This window comes from Perca fluviatilis, chromosome 15 (genome assembly GCF_010015445.1).
Source record: "Perca fluviatilis chromosome 15, GENO_Pfluv_1.0, whole genome shotgun sequence".
In the NCBI taxonomy this organism is placed as follows: Eukaryota; Metazoa; Chordata; class Actinopteri; order Perciformes; family Percidae; genus Perca; species Perca fluviatilis.
The window spans coordinates 5,688,723-5,714,135 of NC_053126.1; the positions used below are offsets into that span (position 1 = coordinate 5,688,723).

The 25,413-nt window shown below is 43.6% G+C and overlaps 1 protein-coding gene across 5 annotated transcripts in view; it reads right to left on the minus strand.

Annotated features, from left to right (window-relative positions):
• tnrc18 (trinucleotide repeat containing 18) overlaps window positions 1-25,413 on the minus strand; it is a 55,688-nt gene that overhangs the window by 26,862 nt on the left and 3,413 nt on the right. For all 5 annotated transcript variants that reach the window (XM_039824640.1, XM_039824636.1, XM_039824638.1 and 2 more), the window contains 3 exons: window positions 8,401-8,541; window positions 5,395-5,499; window positions 3,155-4,990 (listed from right to left, as the gene is read on the minus strand). In XM_039824640.1, coding sequence (XP_039680574.1) covers window positions 3,155-4,990; window positions 5,395-5,499; window positions 8,401-8,541 — 2,082 coding nt within the window. The remainder of the gene's footprint in view (window positions 1-3,154; window positions 4,991-5,394; window positions 5,500-8,400; window positions 8,542-25,413) is intronic.

Sequence of the window (25,413 nt, forward strand, 5' to 3'; positions counted from 1 at the left end):
GGCAGCCGCGAACCGGGCTGCAATGTAATCATATAGGGCAAATGCGCATCGTCAATTTCTGTCCACTAAAAGTGCCGTTTCTGCCACTGACAGGCCCTGGATGTAATTATAAGTGTCGGACAACATCCTTTTTGTTTAACCAGAAACGGCCCCGAAATCACCAAACTCACCAGACTCCAATTAAGTAATCAGGACTTTTAGTGTGTACAGAGCCAGCATATTTCCACACGTCAATGGGTGAATGAAGGGTTTACTTCAACCAAACCAGTGTGGTGATTGTTGGAACAGTGGGAAGACGAACCAAGACGGCTTTTGACAGTTTGATAGTTATTTTGAATGAAGTGTGTTTTACGAAGATAAAATGACTGTTAATTTAAATGGAGCCTGGTGAGTTTGGCGATTGCGGGGGATGTTTCATGTTAAAACAAAAAGGAAATAGACAAGGGGAAATAAGGCTGAGGTTGAAAAATACCGAAGTTACCCTTTAAAAACAAAAATGAGTATATATTAAAGAAAAGAATAGGAGCTGTGAAAGAAGATACAGGAAGGTTGAGAGGTAAGAGGAAGCAATAATGTGGTGAGAAGTGAAAGAGGAAAGTGGGTGATACTGTAGCAGTGGAGAGAGGGGAAGAAGACAAGGTGACACTGGCTATGTAATGGTGACACGACACAACGTGTCAAAACCGAGAGAAGCTAAAAATACAATGTAGGGCCACAGCCTCAACACACAGAGCATGTGCACACATACTGAACACACACACACAGACTGACAGCTCTCACTCTGAGTGTCAGCACTTATCAGTTATTAGTCTACTGCCACAGGAGACGTGTGAAAATACCACTTCTGCCTCACCACACACACACACACACACACACACACACACACACACACACACACACACACACACACACACACACACACACACACACACACACACACACACACACACACACACACACACACACACACACACACACACACACACACACACACACACACACACACACACACACACAGCTTACTACTAGGGCCAGAAGACAGAGAGCAAAAATAAATAAAAAAAAAAGGGAAGCAGCAGCACTCAACCAAGCAGTCCAGAATAAACATGAGGCTCTCCTCCTTGCACTCTTTTCCGTTAACCCTCTTCCATCTCATCACCGCTGACTGAAGGTCCCCGGGAAGCAGAGAGGTTTTATACAAGTGTGATGAACCCTTCAGTTCTGCTCTGAAAGTGTGTGTGTGTGTATGTGTAGCCCATAAAGGGACAAGGGACTTTAACAATCCCTGACATGCTCCGCGGGAAAGGTTTCAAGACTGTTACCAAGGTTACAGGGAGCCTGTCCTGCATGCTATCCCCTCTGTATCAGAAGGCCAGCGATTAGCACTGCACGCCCCCTCTTTCTGCCCATTCCTCCATCGCTGGTCCTCACTCCATCTCACACTCTGTTTACTTCTTTACTTCCCGACGAACCTCTTGCTTCCCGTATATCAACCTATCGATCTACATCTCTCATGATTAGCCTATATATCCTTCCTGCATCCGCTCATTCATCCATCCAGCCGTTTGTGTTTTCTGTGTAAATCCTCTGCTGTTTATTTGGAGCTCTTCTCAGCATAAGAGACTAGTGCTATTAGTCCAATCACTCTGCTCAAGCAAGGAAATGGATGAACGCCCCCAACAGGCGCGCACAAGCATGCACGTGCACACACACACACAAACACACGTACACACACACAAGACTGATCCATTGCTTAGCAACGAACCCATGGTCTTATTGTAATTCAAGGCTTGTTTGTAGCTTTTAGCAGCACTCTGTAATGACATGTTTAATGCAGAGAGGGTGGTGGTTGGGAGGTGGAGAAAAGAGTGGCGAAAGAGCAGGGGCCCTGAGGTGGGACAAGGAGGGAGTGCCGCTACAAAAGACCTTCTCAGAGAGGAAGGAAGGGTGGGGAAGGAGAGAGAAAGACATTCAACGAAATGAAAAGAGTAAGAGACAGAGAGAGAGAGAGAGAGGCTGAGCTGTGGGAGGACAGAAAGAGTATGGAGCCGAGAGAGAAACAGAAACAAGGAGACAGACCGAGAGATGGAGAGGGAGCACAGTAGCTGAATGACCTTGGCATACAAGAATAGAGCGCTGTATGGCAGGAATTGCTATGCAGCACAGAGAGCCTAAGAACTCGCCAAAATGGGGCCTTCCAACTAAAACACAACCCAAGACATAATTAGTCATTTTCTTTGGGTGGGGGAAGTTATTTCTACAATTCTAAATCATGTTACGTGCACGAGAACCTCAAAGTCAAACAGGGGCTGAGAAAACACAACTTTGATCCGAAAGAAAGTGAATGCTCCATTATTCATGCAAACCAAAATGAGGAATAATTTGCTCTTGGTTCATTTAACTAAGGGGATCCATGTTCCCTGAAGTGCCGTTCTGAGAGCAGCCACAGCACAGAGAGTTGAAAGCAAAAGCAGGGGGAAAAGGTTTCTAATGAATTAAGTATACTTGATTTAACTTGCCAGAGACTATGAAATATACAATGACTTGTGTGACTGAGTGAACGTCACCACATGACTCCTGCAAGCATTTCAAAACTTATATCCAATGAAAATACATAAACGAATGATCACAGAAAATATAAATTTTTCAGTTCCTCTTGTACATAGAGCTGGGCTATATATCGATATTATATCGATATCGTGATATGAGACTAGATATCGTCTTAGGTTTTGGATATCGTAATATGGCATAAGTGTTGTCTTTTCCTGGTTTTAAAGGCTGCATTACAGTAAAGTGATGTCATTTTCTGAACTTACCAGACTGTTGTAACTGTTCTATTATTTGCCTTTACCCACTTAGTCATTATATCCACATTACTGGTGATTATTTATCAAAACTCTCATTGTGTAAATATTTTGTGAAAGCACCAATAGTCAACACTTCAATATCGTTGCAGTATCGATAGAGGTATTTGATAAAAAATATCGTGATATTTGATTTTCTCCATATCGCCCAGCCCTACTTGTACGTCCATCATTCACACGCAAGAAAACAGGACTTTACTAGAGGGTTAGGCCCCAGCAATAGTATGTTATAGGTGTTAAAAACTGTGTTTAGCAGTAGTTCAGCAGTTTTACATTAAAGGCACCATTACCTTTAATAACTGTTTGCAGCAGGGTTCTCTGTGTGTCTGAGGGTCCACTGGTCTGTTTACTGGTGCTTCCACTGTCTCTTTGCCGGGCCACAGCCACAGCGATGCCAACCGGAGGGTGGCGCACCTCCCCCTCCGCCTCCCGGCCAAACGAGCGGGCGCTGTCCGGCCGCTCCTGCTCTCTCTTCAGCTGGGGAGGCATTCTCAACGCCCCTGAACCACCAGATCCAACCGATACCCTTTCCCTGTCTCTCTCCCTTTCCCGCTCTCTATCTTTTTCCCTCTCTCTTTCTTTCTCCCTCTCCCTCTCCCTCTCGGCTTCCATACCAACGTGAGCCAGACCCCCAAAGGGCCCTCTGCCATCCGCAGCGTTCCTAGAGGAACCCGGACCTTCAGCAGCAAAGTTCCCACTGTATTTAATCAGACTCTGCATGGCTGAAACCTCTGTGGGATCCGACCCTGATGACCCACCCCGCTCTCCTGCCAATGACCCCCCAGGTCGGTAGAGCGCCGATGGGTCCAGGTAGCGTCTCTGACTCCCCTCCTCAACTGCACGCCCGTGTCCGTGTTGGGAGGGGTGATTCTGCGGGGAATGGCTGTGGGCGGAGTGTGGGTTGTTGCTGGGCCGATGAGTTGTGTGAGGGGAATGGGGCATTTGTGCATGTGTCGGCTGGCTGTGGGGGGAGGCGAGCGTGTGTCCGTGTTGGGCTGCTAGGGCAGCCATGTGACTCGTGGCATAGTTGGCTAAAGGGCTGATGGTATTCCACTTAGGCTCCGCCCCTGCCCGCTCTATGCCCACTTGGATTGAGTGTTTAGAGATGTCCCTGGTTTCCGGGCTGAACCTTGATTGACTGGAGGAGTAAGACACGTCCTGACCTCGTTTACCGATGGAACCGTTTGAACAAATGACCGAACCTTCCTCTCTCTGATTGCCTGAATCGCCAGACTGGGAGAGTCGAGGATGCTCCATCGGGCTCCTCTCAGGAAACCTGTAGCTCTCCCTCTCCAGGTTTCTCTCCCGTTCACGGTCTCTGTCTCGCTCTCTGTCTCGTTCCCTCTCTCTGTCTCTGTGTTTGTCACCGTGTTTGTTGTCGCGGGCCTGCGAGGCAATCTGGATGGGCCCGACCCGCTCATCGTAAACCTCCACAGAAGGCACATATGTCGGTGCGCTGACTCGCTGCTCTCTCGTGGACTCTCTGGGTGTGGAGGGTTGGGGCGGGCCAGCGCCGGAGGGCTGAAACGCTGGAGGAAGGGCGTAGGAGATGTGGAGGGTCCCAGCTGACGTAGCTACAGAGTCATTCCTCCTTTGTCTGTCTGAGTGGGAGTTTGAGTTATTCGAGTTAGCGTTAGAGTTATGGTTATGGTGGGGTCGAGAGGCCCCCTCTTCGTCCGGACCCCCTCTGTCCATCTCTGGTCCATGAAACCTCCCACCCCCACCCGAAGGGAAGGAGTGCTGTGGAGGTGACCGCCTGGATCTGGGCTCCACTGTGGAAGGCTGGGAGTGTGACTTCTGCTGCTGCTGCTGCTGGTGGTGAGGGTGGAAGGGCCAACTATCTCGGTCTCTCTCCGTGTCCCGGTCCCTTTCTTTCTCTCGTTCCCGGTCGCCGCTCCTCGCCCTGCGGTCCTCCACGCTCCTCCCGTCCTGCGTCAGGTCCACCACACTGTGCGGCCTCTGCTCCTCTCTTGACCGCTCTCTCTCCCTCTCTCCCCGGTAAGGCCGGTCCCGACCCCCATCTCGGGACGTCCTCTGGGGGGGCGTGGAGCTGGACGGGACGGTCGGAGGAGCAGACGGAGGGTGGAGAGGCAACTGGCTCAAGGAGGCTGGCAGGTAAAAGCCCTCTGAAATGAACAAAAACATGAGAAACATGAGTCTACACACCCACTACATAAACACGGTCTGTTTAAACAGTTGAAGATTCAGAGCAGCACAGACGCAGAGGTGAGCATGAGGAATATTTAACGGTCGACTTGCCAAGAAAACGTAACACAAACCTGCGGTAGATCTGCAACAGTCATATAGTGGAAAAGGACATGTACTATACATTTTAACACGAAAATAAAATAAGAATCAAAGCAGCTGAATGTCGCCCGTATCTGGCTCCGTTCCACAACAAACTACAAGTCTCCTCACTGAATGAAACCTACTTCCATTCATGTATCACATGATACGAGAGAGAGAGAATATGTAGTACCAAATTCAGCTACTTGTCTCCATGAACGTTGTTAGTGAGACAACGACTGACCTTTATGCGAGTCGTAGAGAGGGTGCTGGGAGAGCGAGGGAGAATCCAGGTGCCCCAGGGACAGGTAGGGGCTGGAGTACAGGCTGCTTGGCAGAGGAGGGTAGCCTGAAGACACGAACAACACGTTATTATACAATGTAGTTTACACAAAAACAGAGACTTGACAAGAACTTATTCTCCGGCTCAGGTGTGTAAATATTATGGCTTCCTCGAACTTATTACGAGGACTATTTGGAGCTAATGGACAACCCCTGGAGATGTGACGCACGAGGATTTAAAAGCATCTTCCGCTGTTACGTAACAAAATGAATATTAGTTCTTGGATCTGAGTCGACCTGCAACAAAGTCCCTGGCAACTAATTTGAAAATCGATTATTTACTTCGCTACATTTTCCAAGCAGAAATGCCCAAAACATTTTTCTGATTTCAGCTTCTCAAATGAGAGGATTTCTGCTTTTACCTATTTTATAATCACTGTGAAGAAAAAAAAATCTTTTTAGACTGTTGGTCGGACGAAACAAAAACACCTGAAGACTTCAACTTTTTCCCGCTATGGTTTTTACATTTGACGGACTAAATGATTCGTGCAGAAAAGAATCGGTAGGTTAATCAATAATTTCAATAATCTTTCATTGCAGCCCTTTTTACAGCCACCGGAAATTAATGAGTGACTTTAACCGGACTATAAACAGTGGATGATCCTGCATAAATCCTGCCTTCATAAAAGGTTCAAATGAAATTGTTTTAGAAAGGTGTTGATTCAACTTTATGTAGTTTTGGACGCTGCGGTTCGACTTCAGACTAGTCTACAGATTTGAGCACATTTAAGTCCTATCAAACTTTGTTTACAGGCCCTACGTCACCTCCATAACCCAGTATTTTGTTTTGCTCATGAGTTCAGCTTGAGGTTGATGTGAGGCAAGAGTCTGCCCGACAGCTGCTGCTCTCAGAGACCAACTCTTAATATAGACAAAGCCTCGCGTGGTGTAATGTTTTAGATTTCTGTGTTAGGAGTGAGCCGGCTGCAACCCTGAGATGTCACCACAGCCACCCAGAGAGGGCGAGACATTCCCTGTTCCCACACTCCGGCCACTTCAAGAAATATCAAAAGAGGCCGCTGTCGTTCCAGCACGAAGTGCCAGGCAGCAGAGCTGTAGTATAAATCTGTCTCCTCTCCGTTCTGGGAGGCAGAAATGGAGAAGCAGGAGGAGGCGGGTGGTGAGGTTGTCAGCGGTTAGAGGAAGGCATAGGGAGACAGAAATATAAGAGGAATGATGGGACGGGACCAAAGGCATGCAGAATACGTTTCGTGCAAGGCTTCCTTTAACCACAGCTAACGGCTAACCTTGATCTCTAACAGCTTTGATACGGGGTTCCTGTGCAGCTACGGTGCATCCCAGACATATCCAAAGTCTGCCTCTTAGCCGCCGCCCGGAAACATCTCCAGCTTTTAGTAACTTTAGCTGCTATTAAAGCCATCCACAAGGTAATAAGAATCTCTCTTAGGCCGTGGAAGATTATATTCATATCAGAGCAAGTCGATACCAAGGCTTCTCTAGCCAGCAGGAGCTTTTAGCTTCTTCAGATACTTCAGCCTCAATTCAGGCTAAACTTTAAGTCGAACGTCAAAAAGTCCATCCATCCTTAATCCCTCCTCCTTTGGCTGATTGTAAAGTCTAACAGGGTGTGAGCAGAGCAGATGGCCCAGTGATCGACTTGTGTATTTAGAAGTACAATTTCAAAAAGGTATAATCCTTTAGATTGTCTTAAGATCCAGTCCTGTTTTTGATACATTTATGGTGGTCATATTTTCTGCCACAGCCATTCAATGTATTTACATTCTGTAATTACCTCTCAGTGTAGTAGTTTTCATTGTCAGTGGCGGAGTCTGCCATTCCCGCACTGGATTCAGTTTAAAAATCACAGGAAACATGGCATGCATGTAATCCAGCGTTAAATAATTAGCTTGACATATAGCTATAACTATTAGCTCATCTTAGCATAAAGACTGGACACCGAGGGAAATGGCAAGCCTGGCTCTGTCTGAAGGTAACAAAATGCACCTACTAGCACCTCAAAAGCTCACTTCTTCACACATATCTTGATTGTTTAATCTGCACAGAAACTGAAGTGTAAAAACACAAATTTGCCATTTTAAGGTGTGTTATATGTGCCTGCGGACTATTCTTGGCTCTGAGCAGTTGCCAGGGAACTAGCTAAGAGTCGAGAAGTTACTGCTCAGACTTTTTCCTATAATCATAGCCTCATGAACCGTCCCTAAATCGAAGCGAGTAAGATTGAAACTAAATCTTAAAAAACTAATCACACATAATCTGATTTGCTGTGTTGGGAAGCACTGGATGAGATCTGTGCCACACAGGCGATGCAATCAGTTTTAAAATTGACCCTAAACAGAATCCATTCGTCCTTCTCCCTTTACCTTGCCAAAATGCACTGCGGGATACATTCCCTCCTATATGAGCTTCTACTCCAGCAAGATTCGATAAGGACACACAGAAGGACAGGCGGGAATGAGGAGGGAACAGAGATCCAATCACTTACTGAACAGGATCTTAAGAAGAGCACAGACAGGTCCATGGAGAGGACAAAAAAAACCTAACTGTCTAAAACTGTGTTCCTAAGCTAGGTCAGGAGAGAGATGTGGAAAAGTGGGGCAGGAGAGACAGACAGAGACAAAGTTCATATTGGACAGGAAGCTCCAAAAAAGAACAAGAGGAAGATGGATTACAATAACGCACGGCAGGAAGAAGGAAGAGACAGGTGGAGGACTGAGGAAAACGAGACACATATAGGACAGAGCCAGCTAGCAGCAGAGAGACCGAAATGGAACAGGATCCCACTGGTGTAAGCAATGAGAAACAGAATGAAGAGCCTCCTGGGCTTTGGACGGGAGCAGACGGTGAGAAATGTCACGGAAACGATGATGCGTCTTTAAGAATCTGACGTCGGTACTGAAACAGAAGAAGAGAGAGAATGGTGATTTACCTTCGTGAGCGTGTGATGCCCAGAGCTGAGCCATCTGCAGACCGCTGGGATTGGCCGATCTGTACGCAGGTTCAGAGGTCAAGGGGGAGTGGCCAGGATAACCTGACAGGAAGGGACTGGAGCCTGTTGCGTAGGCATCGCCTAGGAAAGAGAACCAAGACTGTCAGTCACCCTTGCAACCACGACAACCAAACTAATAAATGGCAATCGATTTATACTGTACACTTGGTTTTTGTTCGTGTGTGTGTGTACAATCGATGCATGCTGACGGTTCCATGCCGAAGCAGTCGGTTGTAATCCCATTATTACTGAGCCACCATGCACTCTGCTTCCACAGGACAGACCACAGACAGACTGCACTCTGAGGAAAGGGACAGTTAATGTAACCCTGGAGTAAAAACCCCAATCGTCACAGCGGGGAGGGAGGGAGGGGTATAAAGGGAGAACACAGAGCTGAATCAGACGGACACATTCACAGTAGGTCTGTATTCAACCAAGGACAATGGTGGTCGACTGAAATTCTACCTAGTCCTCAACCAACTGAATGGTCGATGGGGAGAGAACATCTGCATAAGTTAGGGGCGTGACGAGACACTCGGCTCACGAGACGAGACATGAGATTGGGTTCACGAGACAAGACGAGATTTTAACACCATTTTAAAAGAAAACTTTAATGATGAAATATGACTGGAAAAATGGTCACAAAATGATAAATGAGCACTGTGAAAGGTTCTGCCACAAACTCAAAAGGCTTCTCTCCTGTATTACTAACCTCTTCAGTCTTAATAACTGTGGCTCCCCTCTCTTCTCCCAAACCTGTCCCTACAACCCATTAATCTAATAATTATTCATTTCTTACACTGCACTATAACCATTTTTTCTTGTATCTTATCATTTTTTAGCCCATTTTATTTTTGACCGTTTTTAATTGCTCTTTAATGTTTTATTCATAGCACTTTAAAAGGAACACGCCGACTTATTGGGAATTTAGCTTATTCAGCGTAACCCCCAGAGTAAGACAAGTCCATACATACCCTTCTCATCTCCGTGCGTGCTATAACGCTGTCTGACGGCTCCAGCATTAGCTTAGCCCAGCACAGATCCTGCAGGTAACTGGTTCCAGTAATCCTACTGCTCCCAATTGTGGACAAAGTGACCAAATAACAGCAACATGTTCGTGTTTACATGTTGTGGAGTCATTAGCGCATCGTGCAAAACAACGTAACATGAGACACAACGATCTTCTATCCGTAAACAAACCGGGAACTATATTCTCAGACAGGCTTGCTGCGAGCATATCACTCCGCCAAGTACTATATTCTACCGCCGAGAATATAGTTCCCGGTTTGTTTACGGTTAGAAGACGGCTGTGTCTCATGTTACGTTTTTTTGTACACGCCAACCTACAAATCACAACATGTAAATAGGAACATGTTGGCGTTATTTTGTCACTTATTTGGAGCAGTAGGATTACTGGAACCATTCACCTGCCTGTTCTGTGATGGCCTGATGCCGCTGGAGCCGTCAGACAGCTTTACAACACGCACGGAGATGAGAAGGGTATGTATGGACTTGTCTTACTCTGGGGGTTACGGTGAATAAGCTAAATTCCCAATAAGTCGGCGTGTTCCTTTAAATTGCCTTGTTGCTAAAAGGTGACAAAGAAATCAAGTTGCCTTGTCTTGCCCTACAACCTCCAGTCTGTCAGTCAGTCACCAGGGCATATGAACGCTTCTGTCTTATGCCTGTCAGTCAGTCACCAGGGCAATAGAGAACACCTGTCCATCTCGGAAGATAAGGCCTACATTAACTGCACGGCAATCTCTCGATTATATTATATTGCAGCAAACGCTGTCTGCGTGAAGTTTTGAAAAGTGTACCCACACTTGTGTCCGCTTTACCGACATCGCCGTGTCTCACCTGCAGAGGTGGCGAACGTTCTCTCCGTCTGCACCGCACCTCTGCGTGGGTGTGTGTTTGTGTGTGTCGGAGCCATAGACCGTAAAGAAATAAAAAATAAAATAGGTCAGAGATGAGCCCCACCCTCTGTGAAACATGCAGAAGACAGAAAAGCTCTCTCAGGTACCAAAATTGAGCACCGATTGATTTAATGTGAATTGGTCCTGAGTAGTACGGACGTTATTCTGCAGTTGTGTACCAATATGCGAGACAACTTTTAAACTAGACGAGAAATATCTTAACGTTTTAATCTCTAGCACACATCTCTATATTAAAACGCCCAAAGTGCACTCTACCTGGTAGCATTGTGTGTAGGGACGCACCGATCCGACTTTTTCAGTCCCGATAGCGATGCCTGGGCTTTGTGTATCTGTCGATACTGATCCGATACCGTTGTTGAATTAATAATACACTGTATATCTTCCACATTATACCTTCCTTCCACCATGTGGATGAGACTATAGCCACCAGACTTTCCTAACTAAGAATAAATAACAGATGTAATGTATTGAATTCTTATTTATTCGTACACTCAACTCTTCCAGCATGTGACACACGTGCGACAGAGGGAAAAAACTAACAAAACTGGATCTTCCGATCCCTCATATATATATATATATATATATAATATATATATATATATATATATATTTATTCAACTTTGGGGTACTTTTCATAAAATCATCTCTCAATGCAAATCAAACCAGCTATTAGGCTAACCGACATAAAACCATGCCAAACAAACTCTAGGTATGGTGAAGGGTTTGTGATGATGTGGATGATGTATTTTAATTCCAAAGGCCAAGGGAACTTTATCAGGATGCATAGTATCCTGGATCCATGAAATAACTGGCCTTTAAAAATAAACATCTGCCTGCCTCTATGGGAATTTAATACAGGGGTGTACTCACTTTTGTTGCCAGCGGTTTAGACATTAATGGCTGTGTGTTGAGTTATTTTGAGGGGACAGCACATTTACAGCAATATAGCATTTTCCAATTAAGACGTGGGATACTCTATGTGTCTCAATCGGTGGTTTTTACTGCATGCTTATGGTCAGCTCTGTGCGTTGCTATGGTTGCAATACACAAACCAAACCGGCAACAGTTTGCAGGGCTGGAGACCCGATAAGAAGGAGAAACACAGCTACTTTTAGACATTATCAAAGACTTGGATATTGTAGAAATATTTCTATATTCCCTACAATATCAACAGGTTTTTGGATATGTGCACACATCGCTATGCCGACCTTTTCAAGAAGCTGGTTGAAGGAACGAAAGAGGGAGGCTGTGTTTGCACGGTCCAACAAGTCCGCCATTGCTGGTAAACTGAACAAATCTCATTTCGCATGGCTACATGAAAACGGGAATATTAGTGGAATACTCACTTTTATTAGCCATGCCTTTTTCAGAATAATGGCAAACTCCTGAATATTATGTGCATGTAAACGTAGTCACTGATGTGTGTATACATACACGCTGTTCAAAGTGTGTTGACGTCACTCACTTCCCCATTAAAACCAACTCCATCACTGCAACATGTCATATCTCAGCAGGATACCTTTATCGGTCGTTTTTCTTAAACTCCACCCCCTGCATGTGTGAGCATCAGGAAACTTTGAACCTTTGAACCATTACAGCCTCTACCAATCACAAACTCCTGAGAGCTGGAAAAGGGTTCATGTTTAGCCCTCCACATTACTGAACGCACTGCACAGCCATTACCCTGATAAAACTAACCATGTGTGTAGGGGAAAGGGTGCCGTCTGTATATGGACAAGGGGGAAGGGATTCTGTGTGTGTGTGTGTGTGTGTTTTTGTGTGTAGTAGCTGTATAGTCTATATGAATCTGTGAGATAATGTAACATCTAAATCAGTACATTAAAACAGCAGTCCTATTACAAAAAAAAAAAAAAAAAAAAAAAAAAAACCCTCTATAAAAAAAAAAAAAAAAAAAAAAAAAAAAAAAAAAAAAAAAAAAAAAAAAAAAAAAAAAAAAAAAAAAAAAAAAAAAAAAAAAAAAAAAAAAAAAAAAAAAAAAAAAAAAAAAAAAAAAAAAAAATAAAATCAATAGCAAATGCAGCTTTCCAATTAATCACAAAGAGGCGTACACACGAGTTACGCAGTGTGCATCTGAATTATACAGTGGAGGTGGATCCTTCCACACCCAGCTTTAAAAGACACAGATTTATTCATTCATGTGCGTAGCTTAAGTGGCTGCACTGCATCACTGTATGATCACTGACATGTGCAAACACTTTGGTGTGGGTTTGCAGTGAATGCCCTTGAGTCAGAGACACTGCAGGAGCTACAAACACACATACAGGAACTAATACATATCTAACACAGGCATGCACGTACCATCCACACAATCACAACACACACAATCACAATCTCTCTTTCACTCACACACAGACACACAAGTTTAATAATACGACCTATTATTCATCATAGCAGAGACATATTCACACACAGAAGTGATTATATTACTTTGTCCTGTTCATCTGTACTTCACATCGTCGTTGTCCAAAGAAAACCATGCCTCTCCACATTTAACTTTTTTTTAAGTGTCTTTTTATGCATTGAGAATATTCAACACCCGGGGGGTCACTGGTGATAAAATAACTAAACAGCTGTTTTAACAAAGAAGTCAGTCAATAATTTATTATTTTTCCATATCTTTGTCATGTTATTGAACAACCGCGATCTGACTCACGCAGCGCCAGGTGAAAGTAGTCTTTCACTCTTCATCTAACAGCTTACTGCGTTGACTCATTCTTGTTCAGTTACTCCCTGCAAAACAGATTCGCTGCCAAAAAAATGCCAAAAGTGACTGTTATCTTGCTTTGTAAATGCATTTCTGATTATTGATTGCAGTCAGCCATACACCTCCTGTGTTTCCTGTGACTGCTTCATAATAAAGTCCCCCCCTGCATTTCGCAGCATGCTTTTAAACGTGAAAAATCAGCAGAAGATGTTTGGTTTGCATCAGCAATAACTTGGTTATAGCTCTGATACAGCTGTAGGAGAGCCAACTGAGGCGGTTATTAATGACATAGAAATAAAAACAATAACAATGGGTTACATATATGTAATGTTTCCTGTCAATTTGAATTAGAGGATGGAGACCCGGTTTGGACAGATATTTAAAAATGATGCTGGGGTTCGGGTCGGGCTCGGTCACATCAGCGCGATAAGGCATTGAACATTTTAAATTTAAAACAGCTTATTATGTAGGTGCGCGCCTGTGTTAACGTGCGCTTGTTGCCCCGTGTGTGCTGATGCGCTCATCTGTTGACATTTCCGAATGCCTTCCTACAGCTGCTTAATCAAAGCTTTCCACACAAACAAATGTACATGTGTCATTGGTATGAGAAAAAAAACGAGATTTTAACTGTGTCGGGCTCGGACACAAATATCTTAATGCCTGTCGGGGTCGGGCTCGGTTACTGCTCTGTCAGACGCAGGCCGGGCTCGGACAGAAAAATGCGGCCCGATCCGCACTCTAATTTGAATCCAGTGCGAGAATGGTGGACTTCACCATTAACGATAAAAATTACTATAGAGAGGTAATTATATATTGAATGGCTATTGCAGAAAAATGATAAATAGTATTAAAAATGTATTAAAGATTCAAGTTAAAAAAAACAACAACAACAAAAAACTAGAAATCATTTTCGCCAAGCTGACGTTCAGCTTAGCTCATGAAATCTTTTAGTAGCTTTTAGCGATATGGTTTTTACAGGACAGTGCCAACATGTTTATATTAAACGCTAAAAATTGTGTGTGGGTATTTGTTTCTTTTAATGGAAGTCTGATGCCAGAATCATATATCTCATGACATTAACTGACTATTAAACTGAACATTATGTGTCCTGTTTTTTTTAAGTATCCTCATAGTTTTCAGTGGGACTGTAAAAAGTGATTTGCTGTTTGTTACTAGCGTAACGTGCGATAAAGCCTAATCGAGCCCCAGCGACTCATGACTTTTCTCTGTAATTTGATAATGCAAGTTATAATCAACCATTTAAAATGCTAAGAAACCCATTTTCACCGCCACCTTTCCCCCCTCATCCCCACTAGTGCGTGTCAGGATACGTGCCAACAGTGTTGTTCTAACAAATGATTCTCACCTATAACCCATTTTCTAATTGTTACCTGGTGTGTGTAAGGGAAAAACGCACCACCTCAATGAACACATTCTGGTAGGATGTCAGACGTTTCAAATTCCTTCAGCGCACACACACACACACACACACACACACACACACACACACACACACACACACACACACACACACACACACTAGAGTATGGATCAATCTCGGCATCACAGCCGCCTACAGGCCCGTTATCCATAGAGTGCAGTGAGTACAAACACACAGCTACATACAGTCCACAGTTACGCTTCGTGCCAGCGATCAGGGAAGAAAAAAAAAATTAAATGTAATCCCAAATAGTCTATTCCCCTTCCTGAACAGTCCAAAGAAGGAAGAAGAGGGAGGGGTAGAAAGAGAGGAAACATTTGCTCTCCTCATTCCAGAAACAACACTCAAATGGTAGCTGAGAGGGAAATGTTTCTTTAAATGTTTTGGAATTACTCTTTCATTACCTTCCTCTCTCTCTTTCTTTCTCTCCGGCCTTTCCTTCCTTCCTCTCCCCTCCCTTCACAGTTGCCAAGAAACACGCCCTCTGACTCAAACATGTTCTGAGCCTCCATTTTCAGATCCTCATAAGAAGAAACATATCTCCATATGAGAGAGGAGAAGGCCTCCCCGAGATCAATTCTGATAGAGCTGCTAATCTGACACGCACGCACACACACAAAAACATACACACACATACACACACACACACACACACAAAAACATACACCCCGCCCACACAGTGAAAATCAGAGTTATCAAACTTGAGAACAAGAGACTTGTTCACAAATCGGTCGAAGATGGAAACAACAGAATCCAAAAACGACAATGCTGAATCGTGTACAAAAGCCCTTAAAAATAAGAGAGAAAATTCTCTGGTATAAATGTTCGCCACAAACAAACAGACACACACACACACACACAGACACTCTGTGAACCCATCTGTTATCCATCAGTGGTACCCAGAGCAGGGTTAGCTGGGGGAAAATCTCTATTGATCTCGGTTTTTTATTCCCTGCAAGAAAAACATTAAAACAGTAAAATTCTGCTCGGCTGTCTGCCTCAGCTAACTGGCACACTGACACTGGTTACCATTACTCCTGACAGTAAGGCAGAAAGAGAGGCTACACACACACACACACACACACACACACACACACACACACACACACACACACACACACACACACACACACACACACACACACACACACACACACACACACACACACACACACACACACAGTCTATGGGTGAGGGGTTTGTGTGTGTGTGTGTGAGTGTGTGTGTGTGTGTGTGTCTGTGTGTGTGTGTGTGTGAGTGAGGGGTTTGTGTGTGTGTGTGTGTGTGTGTGTGTGTGTGTGTGTGTGTGTGAGGGTTTTTTGTGCGTGTGTGTGTCTGTGAGGGGTTTTTGTGAGTGAGGGGTTTTTGTGTGTATGTGTGAAGGGTTTGTGTGTGTGTGTGTGGGGGGGGGTGTGTGTGTGTATGTGTGTGTCTGTGAGGGTTTGTGTGTGTGTGTGTGTGTGTGTGTGTGTGTGTGTGTGTAAGGGGTTTTGTGCGTGTGTGTGTGTGTGTGTGTCTGTGAGGGTTTTTTGTGTGTGTGTGTGTGTGTGAGGGAGGGGTTTTTGTGTGTGTGTGTGTGAGTGTGTATCCAGGCTGTGAGCATGTGGTTTACAAAGTGTCTGTTAATGATTTCAAAATGTACCAGTCTGGTTATTCTGCCTTCTGAGTTGTTTAGAGGAAACTATTATTCGTGGTTTGTCAGCTCGAGCTGAACACAAAGTTTCTCAACTTCACTCAAAACTGTCCCTGCTGTGTGACAAGTTCACGTTACGCCACGCTGCAATGTGCCAACATCTGATGTGGTCATACTTTATGCGTTATTGTTTATCGAGAAAGAAATTACACAATACATTTTCAACAATTTACAAAACAAACAAATGTATGTTACCAACTGCTGTTTCAGTTACACAGTCTCTAAAGAAAGTGTACTGACCGGGGGGGGGGTCCCATTTTTTCAAATACGCCGCACTTTTGCCGCATAAATTACCGATTACTGATTTCCGTGCAAAATATGCGGGGCTTGCATGATGTCATAATCCCCGCATTTTCATTGCAAAAAAGTCACATAATATATCTTAGCAGAAAGTTGAAAAATGTTGCGTTTACTTCACACAAGAGCATTCATTTTGCCCTGTTACCATGGGAACGTTATGAAGTGACGTAATTACGTGATGGCAGTTTTTGCAAGTTCCTGCAATTTCATCGCATAAAATTGCATAAATATCATAGAGCATATTCCATCGCATTTTTTAAGAAAACGTGCCGCATAATCAAGGATTTTTGCCCGCAACAATTACAAAAAAACTCAGCATTTTTCTGGAAGGACTGACTGGGAAGCCACAGATATCTGGTTGATAATAATACGATTAATACTAAGTTAAAAAGCTGTTACGAGGAATTGGGTGAAGGTAGTGCACCCGACACAGGACCAATGGCTTAAGAAATGATTTAAGAAATCTTCAAGGAAAAACTGACATATCTTAAGATAAACCTTTATTAATGCCCAGCGGAAGTCCAGAGGAGGACAGAAATACAGATAAAAAGTGAAAGCATAAATAATAAAAGGAGGTATACAACCCTGTGATGCCCTTCGATGTCATTTGAGTGTTTTTGCGGTCTACATTGACGAGGTGTGTTTGAACTTGTTACTAATTCGAGTAACTCGGCTCACCTGGGTCTGGTGTGCCGAGGCCTCTTAAGCTGCAGTATCCTCTGTCTCTCTCTCCCCCCATCCTCCCTCCCTGCTGTCTCCACAGGCCCACTAAGGTTTGGCTTGGTTAGGTTATCCTAGGTTTGCCTTTTGTGGAGTTTACACTTTACAACACCAACACACACACACAGCAACACACACCACCACCACTGCTTCCACAGCCTTCTACATTGTATTCTCTATGTTGTTAATTTGGTCTAATTTGGCTCAATAAAGTATTGTCTAAACATTCAACATGGTGTTGTCTCCCTCTTTGTTATGACCACCCGAGCCAGGTCACGACAACACTAAAATGAGAACATACAAAATAGAGTGTGATTAATAATGCAAGACTTGCGACTTGAAATCTTGAGAAAACAAGAAGCACAACTGAAACAAAAATGGACATTACACAAGACAACAGGACTTCATGAATAATAGAAAAATGGGACTGAATTTCCCAAACAGTCTTTTGTTACTGTTGTGATCCAATGTTGCAAATATCTTAGCAATAAATATTTAAGTCACACAACAAGCTGCACATCACTGCTGTAATGATGTAAGTGGTGCAGAACCAATTCTTTTTTTTTTATTAGTTTCTAGGAACAAAAATATGAAATGTGCCAAATTAAGCCGAAACGATCCAAAAGTTTGTTTCACTCTTCTTCTACCCTACTGAAGACGTTTGCAGATTTCACCATTTGTTATTGTAAAAGACAGTTAACCACATAGTGTGGTAACTTGCCTATGTTGTTATTGTATGTTCTATATGTGCTTTAGTTACCGGCGTTAAAAAGTTTGTGTATTTTTGATTCAGTATTAAAGCTGGACACTGGAGTACGGTAAGGTTATGTTTTAACTCGCCAGGGTACAGGTTAGGGCTGCACAATTAATCGCAATTGTATCGAAATCGCAATATGGACATCTGTTAATGGAAAAATATGTGTCAAACCATTCTTGTGGTGCTGCAGAGATGTCCCGGCCTACAAATCGTATCCTACAGACTAAAGAAAAAAAAATCTTTGTTTGGAACAGATCCTCGCAAAAATACACACTATAATCATTTATTTCTTTCAATGTTCATAATTTTCAATGAAAATGAGAATGATACAAAAACGATCATTCCCTCCAATACCATGAATCATATCACAATATCAGTCAAAATAATCGCAATTAGATATTTTCCTAAAATGTAATTGCCGAAAATGTGAATTAGAAGTGTTTCCATCGAATAAACTAGACTAGGCAAAGCGTAGTTTCATCACGATGGTTGTAGATTGAAAACCGGCTTGCTAAATCAAAGAGTTTAGAAGCTAAGTTCTTTGGCTAACTGGAGAGAGTGCAGGGCCATACGATTCAAGCTCTTGAACCAATTCGTCAATTTACCCGAAAGTGGCCGAGGCGCAGGCAACAGCGCACCGCAACTCCACTACGCAGGGTACGGCGCCCTGGATGGGACCCGTATCCCGATCCTTCCCCCGTCCGATGGACACCTGGACCATAGTCATGTGAGTTACACGTGCGCTACGTCACAACTTATTCAGCAAAGCTGTTTCCATCTCCCATTTTGAGCATTAACTTTTTTTGGAAAAAGGCAAAAACCACCTCAAGCAAGCGTAAAAACGTTTTTTTGCAAATTTGAGAAGATCTTTTGAATTTTGCTGTTTCAATCAACATTTTCTAAGGAGATACTTCAAAATGTGCAAAAAAAAGTTGACTATAGTCGGTTATACGGTGTCATATTGTGTAAATAGGAATAGAGTAGGGCTGCAACTAACAATTATTTTCATAGTAGATAAATCTGACAATTATTTTTTTTGATTAGTTGATGTCAGAAAATGGATCCCCAACGCCCAAGATGACGTCCTCAAAAAGTGGTGTCTTTTCCTGGTTTTAAAGGCTGCATTACAGTAAAGTGTTGTCATTTTCTGGACTTACCATTATATCCACATTATTGATGATTAGTTATCTAAAATCTAAATGGGAAAATATTTTGTGAAAGCACCAGTTGGCAACCCTACAATATCGACATCAGGGTATATAAGACTATCGTGACATCGGATTTTCTCCATATCGCCCAGCCCTACAGAGGAGTGAAGAAACTAGAAAATATTCACATTTAAGAACCTGAATTTTTACTTTTTCTTCATAACAAAAATACTCAAACCGATTCATTGATTATCAAAAGAGTTGGCAATTAATTAAAAAGTTGACAAGTAATTGATTAATCTTTGCAGCTCTAGAATAGAGCATTGAGTCAATAATGGCCCGGCTAAGAAATCATCTGGGAACATTTTCCTGCCTCCTGGACTTAAAAGTTGGTTCTAACTAACTATGGTAAACCAGCTGCTACCCTAATAATCTTTTCAAAAACTGATGGACTGAAATTACAATAAGCCTTTTCCCCATCAGACATTTTCACATGTCACAGTAGGAAAAAGCACAAGTTTTACTGATAACATCAACGGTAGCTTTGTTCTAATCAAATGTCCCAGTAAGCCATGACAGTGAGACAGCATGCACGATACAGGGACCCTGAAACTGAAGCAGCTAAAATGGAGCAATTTCAATGAATATCCAGCCAAAACAAGAGCAGCCTGCCAGAAAAGACACAAAGTTAGGGTTGTTTTTTTTTTTTCCATGCAAAAGTTGCTCCGACAGTCGGATGGAAACACACCACGTGTGAGTTCGAGTGTCGCTGCGCCGTGCTGTTGCAATCTCCTGTGAAGACGACAGGTGTTATTTTGACACACTCCTCGATACCAACAAATGGAAACACGCTCGCAACAGCCGCGCACACACAAATACGCACGCACACAATCATGCAAGTGTCACACACAGACAGAGTGGCATGCACGTGTTGCAATAAAAACACACATACATTCAAGAACCAATTCCAGCTCCACGTACACTTGTAGCACAGGACTGGTCGACTTTTGGATTAATATTTATCATAAACTAAAGTGAAATCAACACAGAACTACAGAGGTGCTGACTGACAGGATTTTTTCTTCGTCTTTTTTTTTTTTTAAAGCTGATGTTATCAGTACATTTCTCAGTGTTAGATAAAAATAAGGTTACTCGTGACTGTTCCTGTGATGCTGACTGTTCCTGTGATGTTGGTGCAGAGTAACAACCACAGCGATGACAGAGCGAGTGTGCCATTCCTTCAATTTTCGAGGCTAACGATTCATCAAAATTTCAAAAGTCAGCTGTCAAATTGTGCAGGTTGTCTTGGTTGCTCAACTGGCTAGAGCACATACCACAGTTAAACGGTCAAATTAGACTTTTCCTTAAACGTCGAACCTGCTCTGTGTGTCGTAGCTGCGTATGCTGGGGCGGGAATATCATAAACCTTATGTAATGGGACACGTAGAGACTCAACGCACCAAACGCCAAACAGACAGACATAACGCAGTGTGTGACCTTTGTGTGTTGGAGGCTGTTGTTTGAGTTAGAGGGAGGGTTCTGGCGGAGTGTATGACTTTAGCTAATGCTTTGGGTATTTCGACATGCCAGGGCACGCTCGTTTTCTCACACACACCGGCCTATCGCTCTTATGTTTGACAGCTGTGTGTGTGTGTGTGTGTGTGTGTGCGTGCATGTCGTTTGTCTGCCTCCGACAGGTTTATTGTAACAGGGCAGCGGGGCCTTGTGCTTTCTCTTAAGGGGCCCGTTTTCTCTCCTGAAGGATTCAATTAATCTGAGGGGGGGTCGTGTCCAAGCCACATCTTCTCACACACGCACACAAGCGTGCACGCACTTACATGTAGGGGTCTGTGTCTTGAATACATATAAACACACACTCACCACATTAATTTTAACGTAAACAGACACACTAACCAAGCGACGTGGAAGACAAATTGGTATTGGCCGAGACACGCTGCCCCGCAAGCTGCATGAATTATGCTTACACTCGTGTGTGTGTGTGTGTGTGTGTGTGACTGAAAGAGAGAACATTTGAAGGGCTACCACATTTATCTAACCGTGTATGAATGTGTTGTGGTCAGGATAAATCTCTTCCTTTCTCTCTGCAGAGAGTCCCAGGGGGAAACCCCAGCTCTAACTGCACTAAGCACAATCACATGCTCTCATTCCCATACACAAGACCTCAATCCTCCCATCTACACCATTCCCCTCACACACGCACACAAACAACAACCTCAGCTCTTATCCCTTGAAAACAAAACACAGCTTTCTACCTTAGGGACTGTGCCCACTTAGTTCTCCTTCTCCATTTGTCTTGAGCTGTTTTCATCTTTCACCTATTGACTTCCCTTCTCTGCACTCGCTGTAACACCTACATTTGCCTCTGCGTCTCACTCCACTCTTCCGCTACTCTCTAGTGAACACTAAAAATGACTGTGTGTGAGAGAGACAAAAGAGCAGAGAAGTTGCTGGTTCAGATGTCTTATCCCTTAAGTCTAACCGGTGAGGGCCGCCGCCCCGAACACTATTTTCGCCTCATTAAACATGCACTTGTTCCAGACGGTTCTCTTGAACGTGTAAGATCATTCCATACAGTTAAAGTAATCACGTACAACAATGGCTAGTTGATGTGACACAACAGAGATTCAACCTACACCCAGTTTCTGCATGCTTCTACAATTTTGACCGCTCTCAACACCCAGAGGAAAAAAAAAAAAAAAAAAAGCAACTGGTGCACAGGGAGTGATGCGTTTTAAGTTTTCCACAGCTGCAGCAACAATGTGTTGTTGATTTAGAAGAAGAACTGAGTAATAAACTGGTCAAAAACCAAGAAAAAAAAAAAGAGGTCACATGTTGCTTGATTGTCAAGTTACCTCTGGGAAATGCGGTACAAAAGAACGCTTAGCATCAAAAATGTTGCGCAAATAGAAAGTGCAAAAGCACAATCACGTGCATAATCTTTTGCTGCGTTCCAGGTAGGGTTGGGTATCGTTTGGGTTTTTTCCTATACCGGTACTAAAGCGATACTTTTGAAACGGTGCCGGTGCCTAAACAGATACTTTTTAATAAAGTAAAAAGAAGGGTACTAATCAGTCGGTGGCATTAAAGAACGGCTTGTTTATTGCTAAGGCCATATGGTCAAAATTAAAGATTTAATAATACTGTAATAACTAACTTATTTCACCAGTGAATTGCTGTTGAACGACAAACAACCACCAGATGGGAAAAGTTCAATAACTTTGAATGCACCACAAGGCTACCTGTTTTAAGTGAACGCACCGTCACCATGTGTGTTGTTAAATTCCGACAAGGGCGCACGGTTACGTCTGCTAATCCAGCTGCTAGCTAAAGGTAGGCTAACGTTACCTGCTGTGGAGTGTAGTGTAAAGTCAGGCACCGAAATTTTCGTTCTCATTCAGTCTCGTTACTACCGTTTACGTCGGCACCGGTGCCCTATTGGCACCGTGTTTCGGTACCCAACCCTAGTTCCAGACAACCCCTAATCCGTGTTTTCACAACCTTCTACCCGTGAAAGCGCCCTGGAACGGCAGTCAAACCCGTAACTTACTACCCATGAACTGGTACCAGATGGTTGTACTCCCAGTTACAGTTTTTGATGTCACACGCACATGAACAACAATGGCGACCCCTGTTGATGCTGTACAGACGCCGGTGATTACCGGTGAGAAATATAAATAAATAGACATAAATAGGCAACGTAAAGTAATTCCGCACATTGTAATCAAAACAATACACATACAATTGTGTACTACTACAGGTTATGTTTATTAAATGAAGCCCAAAATATGTCGCAGAGTAGATAGCGTCGCTACAGCGCGCTAGTATCAGCTAGCGCTAGCTAACGTCAACGTTAGGTAGCCGCTAGCTAACTTTGTCGTGACTTTGCTTGGAACGCTACCAAGTCGTGACTTGAAGTGCTAAAAATTGTGTCTGGAACGCAGCATATGATATTATACACGCCCTTCACAATAAAACAATCTGCCCACGACAACTGTAATTTTCAAAGTCTCTGCGGCAGCGTTTCCACAGTGCAGTCACATTTCAGCAGGTCCTAACGTCTGCTGCCAGAGGGAGGAAAGAGGACAGATGGCCTCAATCTGGTGATGGAGGCTCCGGCAGACCTCCTCTAGACAAGAGGCCCCTTTACAGCCATTGGACATCTATAAACAGTGAATCACACCTTATTATTAGATAGAAATCGGTGTGAATGAATAGGAATAGGTTCTGTGTTCTAATGAATATTCTTCTTCTTTACAGAGTGTACGAGCAGCACAATCTCTCTCACACACACACACACACACACACACACACACACACACACACACACACACACACACACACACACACACACACACACACACACACACACACACACACACACACACACACACACACACACACACACACACACACACACACACACACACACACACACGTTAAGTCAGGTGGAAATCCTCTTAAAAACTGAACTAAAACAGAAAATAAGGGAAACTCCTGGGAAATAGGGGTGTGTTGGCAGCTATAAAAAGTCAACCCTGCTATCGAGAGGTCAGCCAAAAACAACGATGCAAAGCAAAGGTCTTGAATTCCACGAAACACGTGTAAACAAAAACAGCAGCGGGCCGACCTTGGATCCTTCTGATTGCACGCCAGGTCCTTGAGTGCTGCATTCACGCTGCTTATTGCTATTAAACAGGAACATTATGGACATTTACAATTACCGGGTAATTATCATGTAACAAGGCTGTATGGCGTTATTACAAGCATGGGACTGAGATCTCAATTGAGGTTTGGTTAATGTAATGTGTGGGGATTTGATATTAAGGAGTGCCATAAAGCTAAATGACCTGCATCGTACAGTGGTGTGTTTTAGTGGGTGGAGGCTGTGAGTGTGCGTAGGGGAGATGAGAGTCAGAGAGTGGGAAGGTCAGTGTGTGGGCAGAATAAAATGTATCCCGTTTTAAAAAGGAGCGTTTAAACTGCCAATCGGGGCTGGAACAGTGGTTGGGTCAATTCCACTTCATAACCACCCCCCCCACCCCACCCCGTGGCTACACATCAAGTCGTTCCACACAAGCAAGTCTGCACACTCACCGCGAGCAATTTTCAGCTTGTTTCAGAGCCACAGGAGGGGAAATAGAGGAATATCATCCCAAATGAAACCCACCTCTGCTCCAAAGACACATCTTAACCAGTAATGGTATTTGCACGGTTTACTGCAAATCGACACATCTGATCATTTCACCTGCAAATATTTCCGTGCTATTCCACAGCCACAAAAATCAGCTCTACTAGCTGCAATAAACTGCGCTCTGGCACATCTCTTTGCCCCAGTACACCCATCAATCATCCTAACGCTCCCTGCTGCGAGTTGATTTCATCTCTGACAGCGTTTCATGTGCTTGTGTGAGTTGAGTGTGTGGGCTGTCGGTGTGTCAAATTAAAGATTCATCAGAGCCCTGCCCTGGGAGCACTGCCGCACTTTACCAGACCTCTAGTACCTCGCACTCCATGTGACAAGTACTGCATTGAACCCCACGCTCAACGATCAGTACAGGAGGAACACAACTAAACTGGAATATTATAATCTCCAGGGTTTACCTCTGAAAAGAAACCAGAGAAACTGTAACTGTATCTGTCTGAAGCTACATAACTTCATGGGGATGTAAGTAACTCAATGAGAGCATTTTTCAGACTTTCCAATTTTTAATAAGGCAGACCAATCGCTCCCACACACACACACACAATATGGTTTGAACCTAGATGACAGCGCTCGGACTTTCCCTTTGACTGAGCACAATTTTTCTTGTCTTTTTCAAGGCTTCTACTACTAATAGCAGGAGCAGACATCTCTGTGTGGGCAGTGAAATTAAAATCACCAGCGCAGCAGGGAATAACATATACTGCAGATAATCCAGTGACTAAAGGCAGGTAATACCACACACACACACACACACACACACACACACCCCTACATGATGTAAACAGACACATGGCGGTTTGCTTTTAAAGAGCATCTGCCTGGTTCATACCACACTTTAATGGCCAAACACATTAAAGCCATCCAGTTTGCACCCAACATGTGCTCATTAAAAAAAATAAAAACACACACACACACACACATATTTAATTGTGATTATTTTGACTGATATTGTGATATGATTCACGATATTGTTGGGAATTATCATTTTGGTATCATTATTCTCAT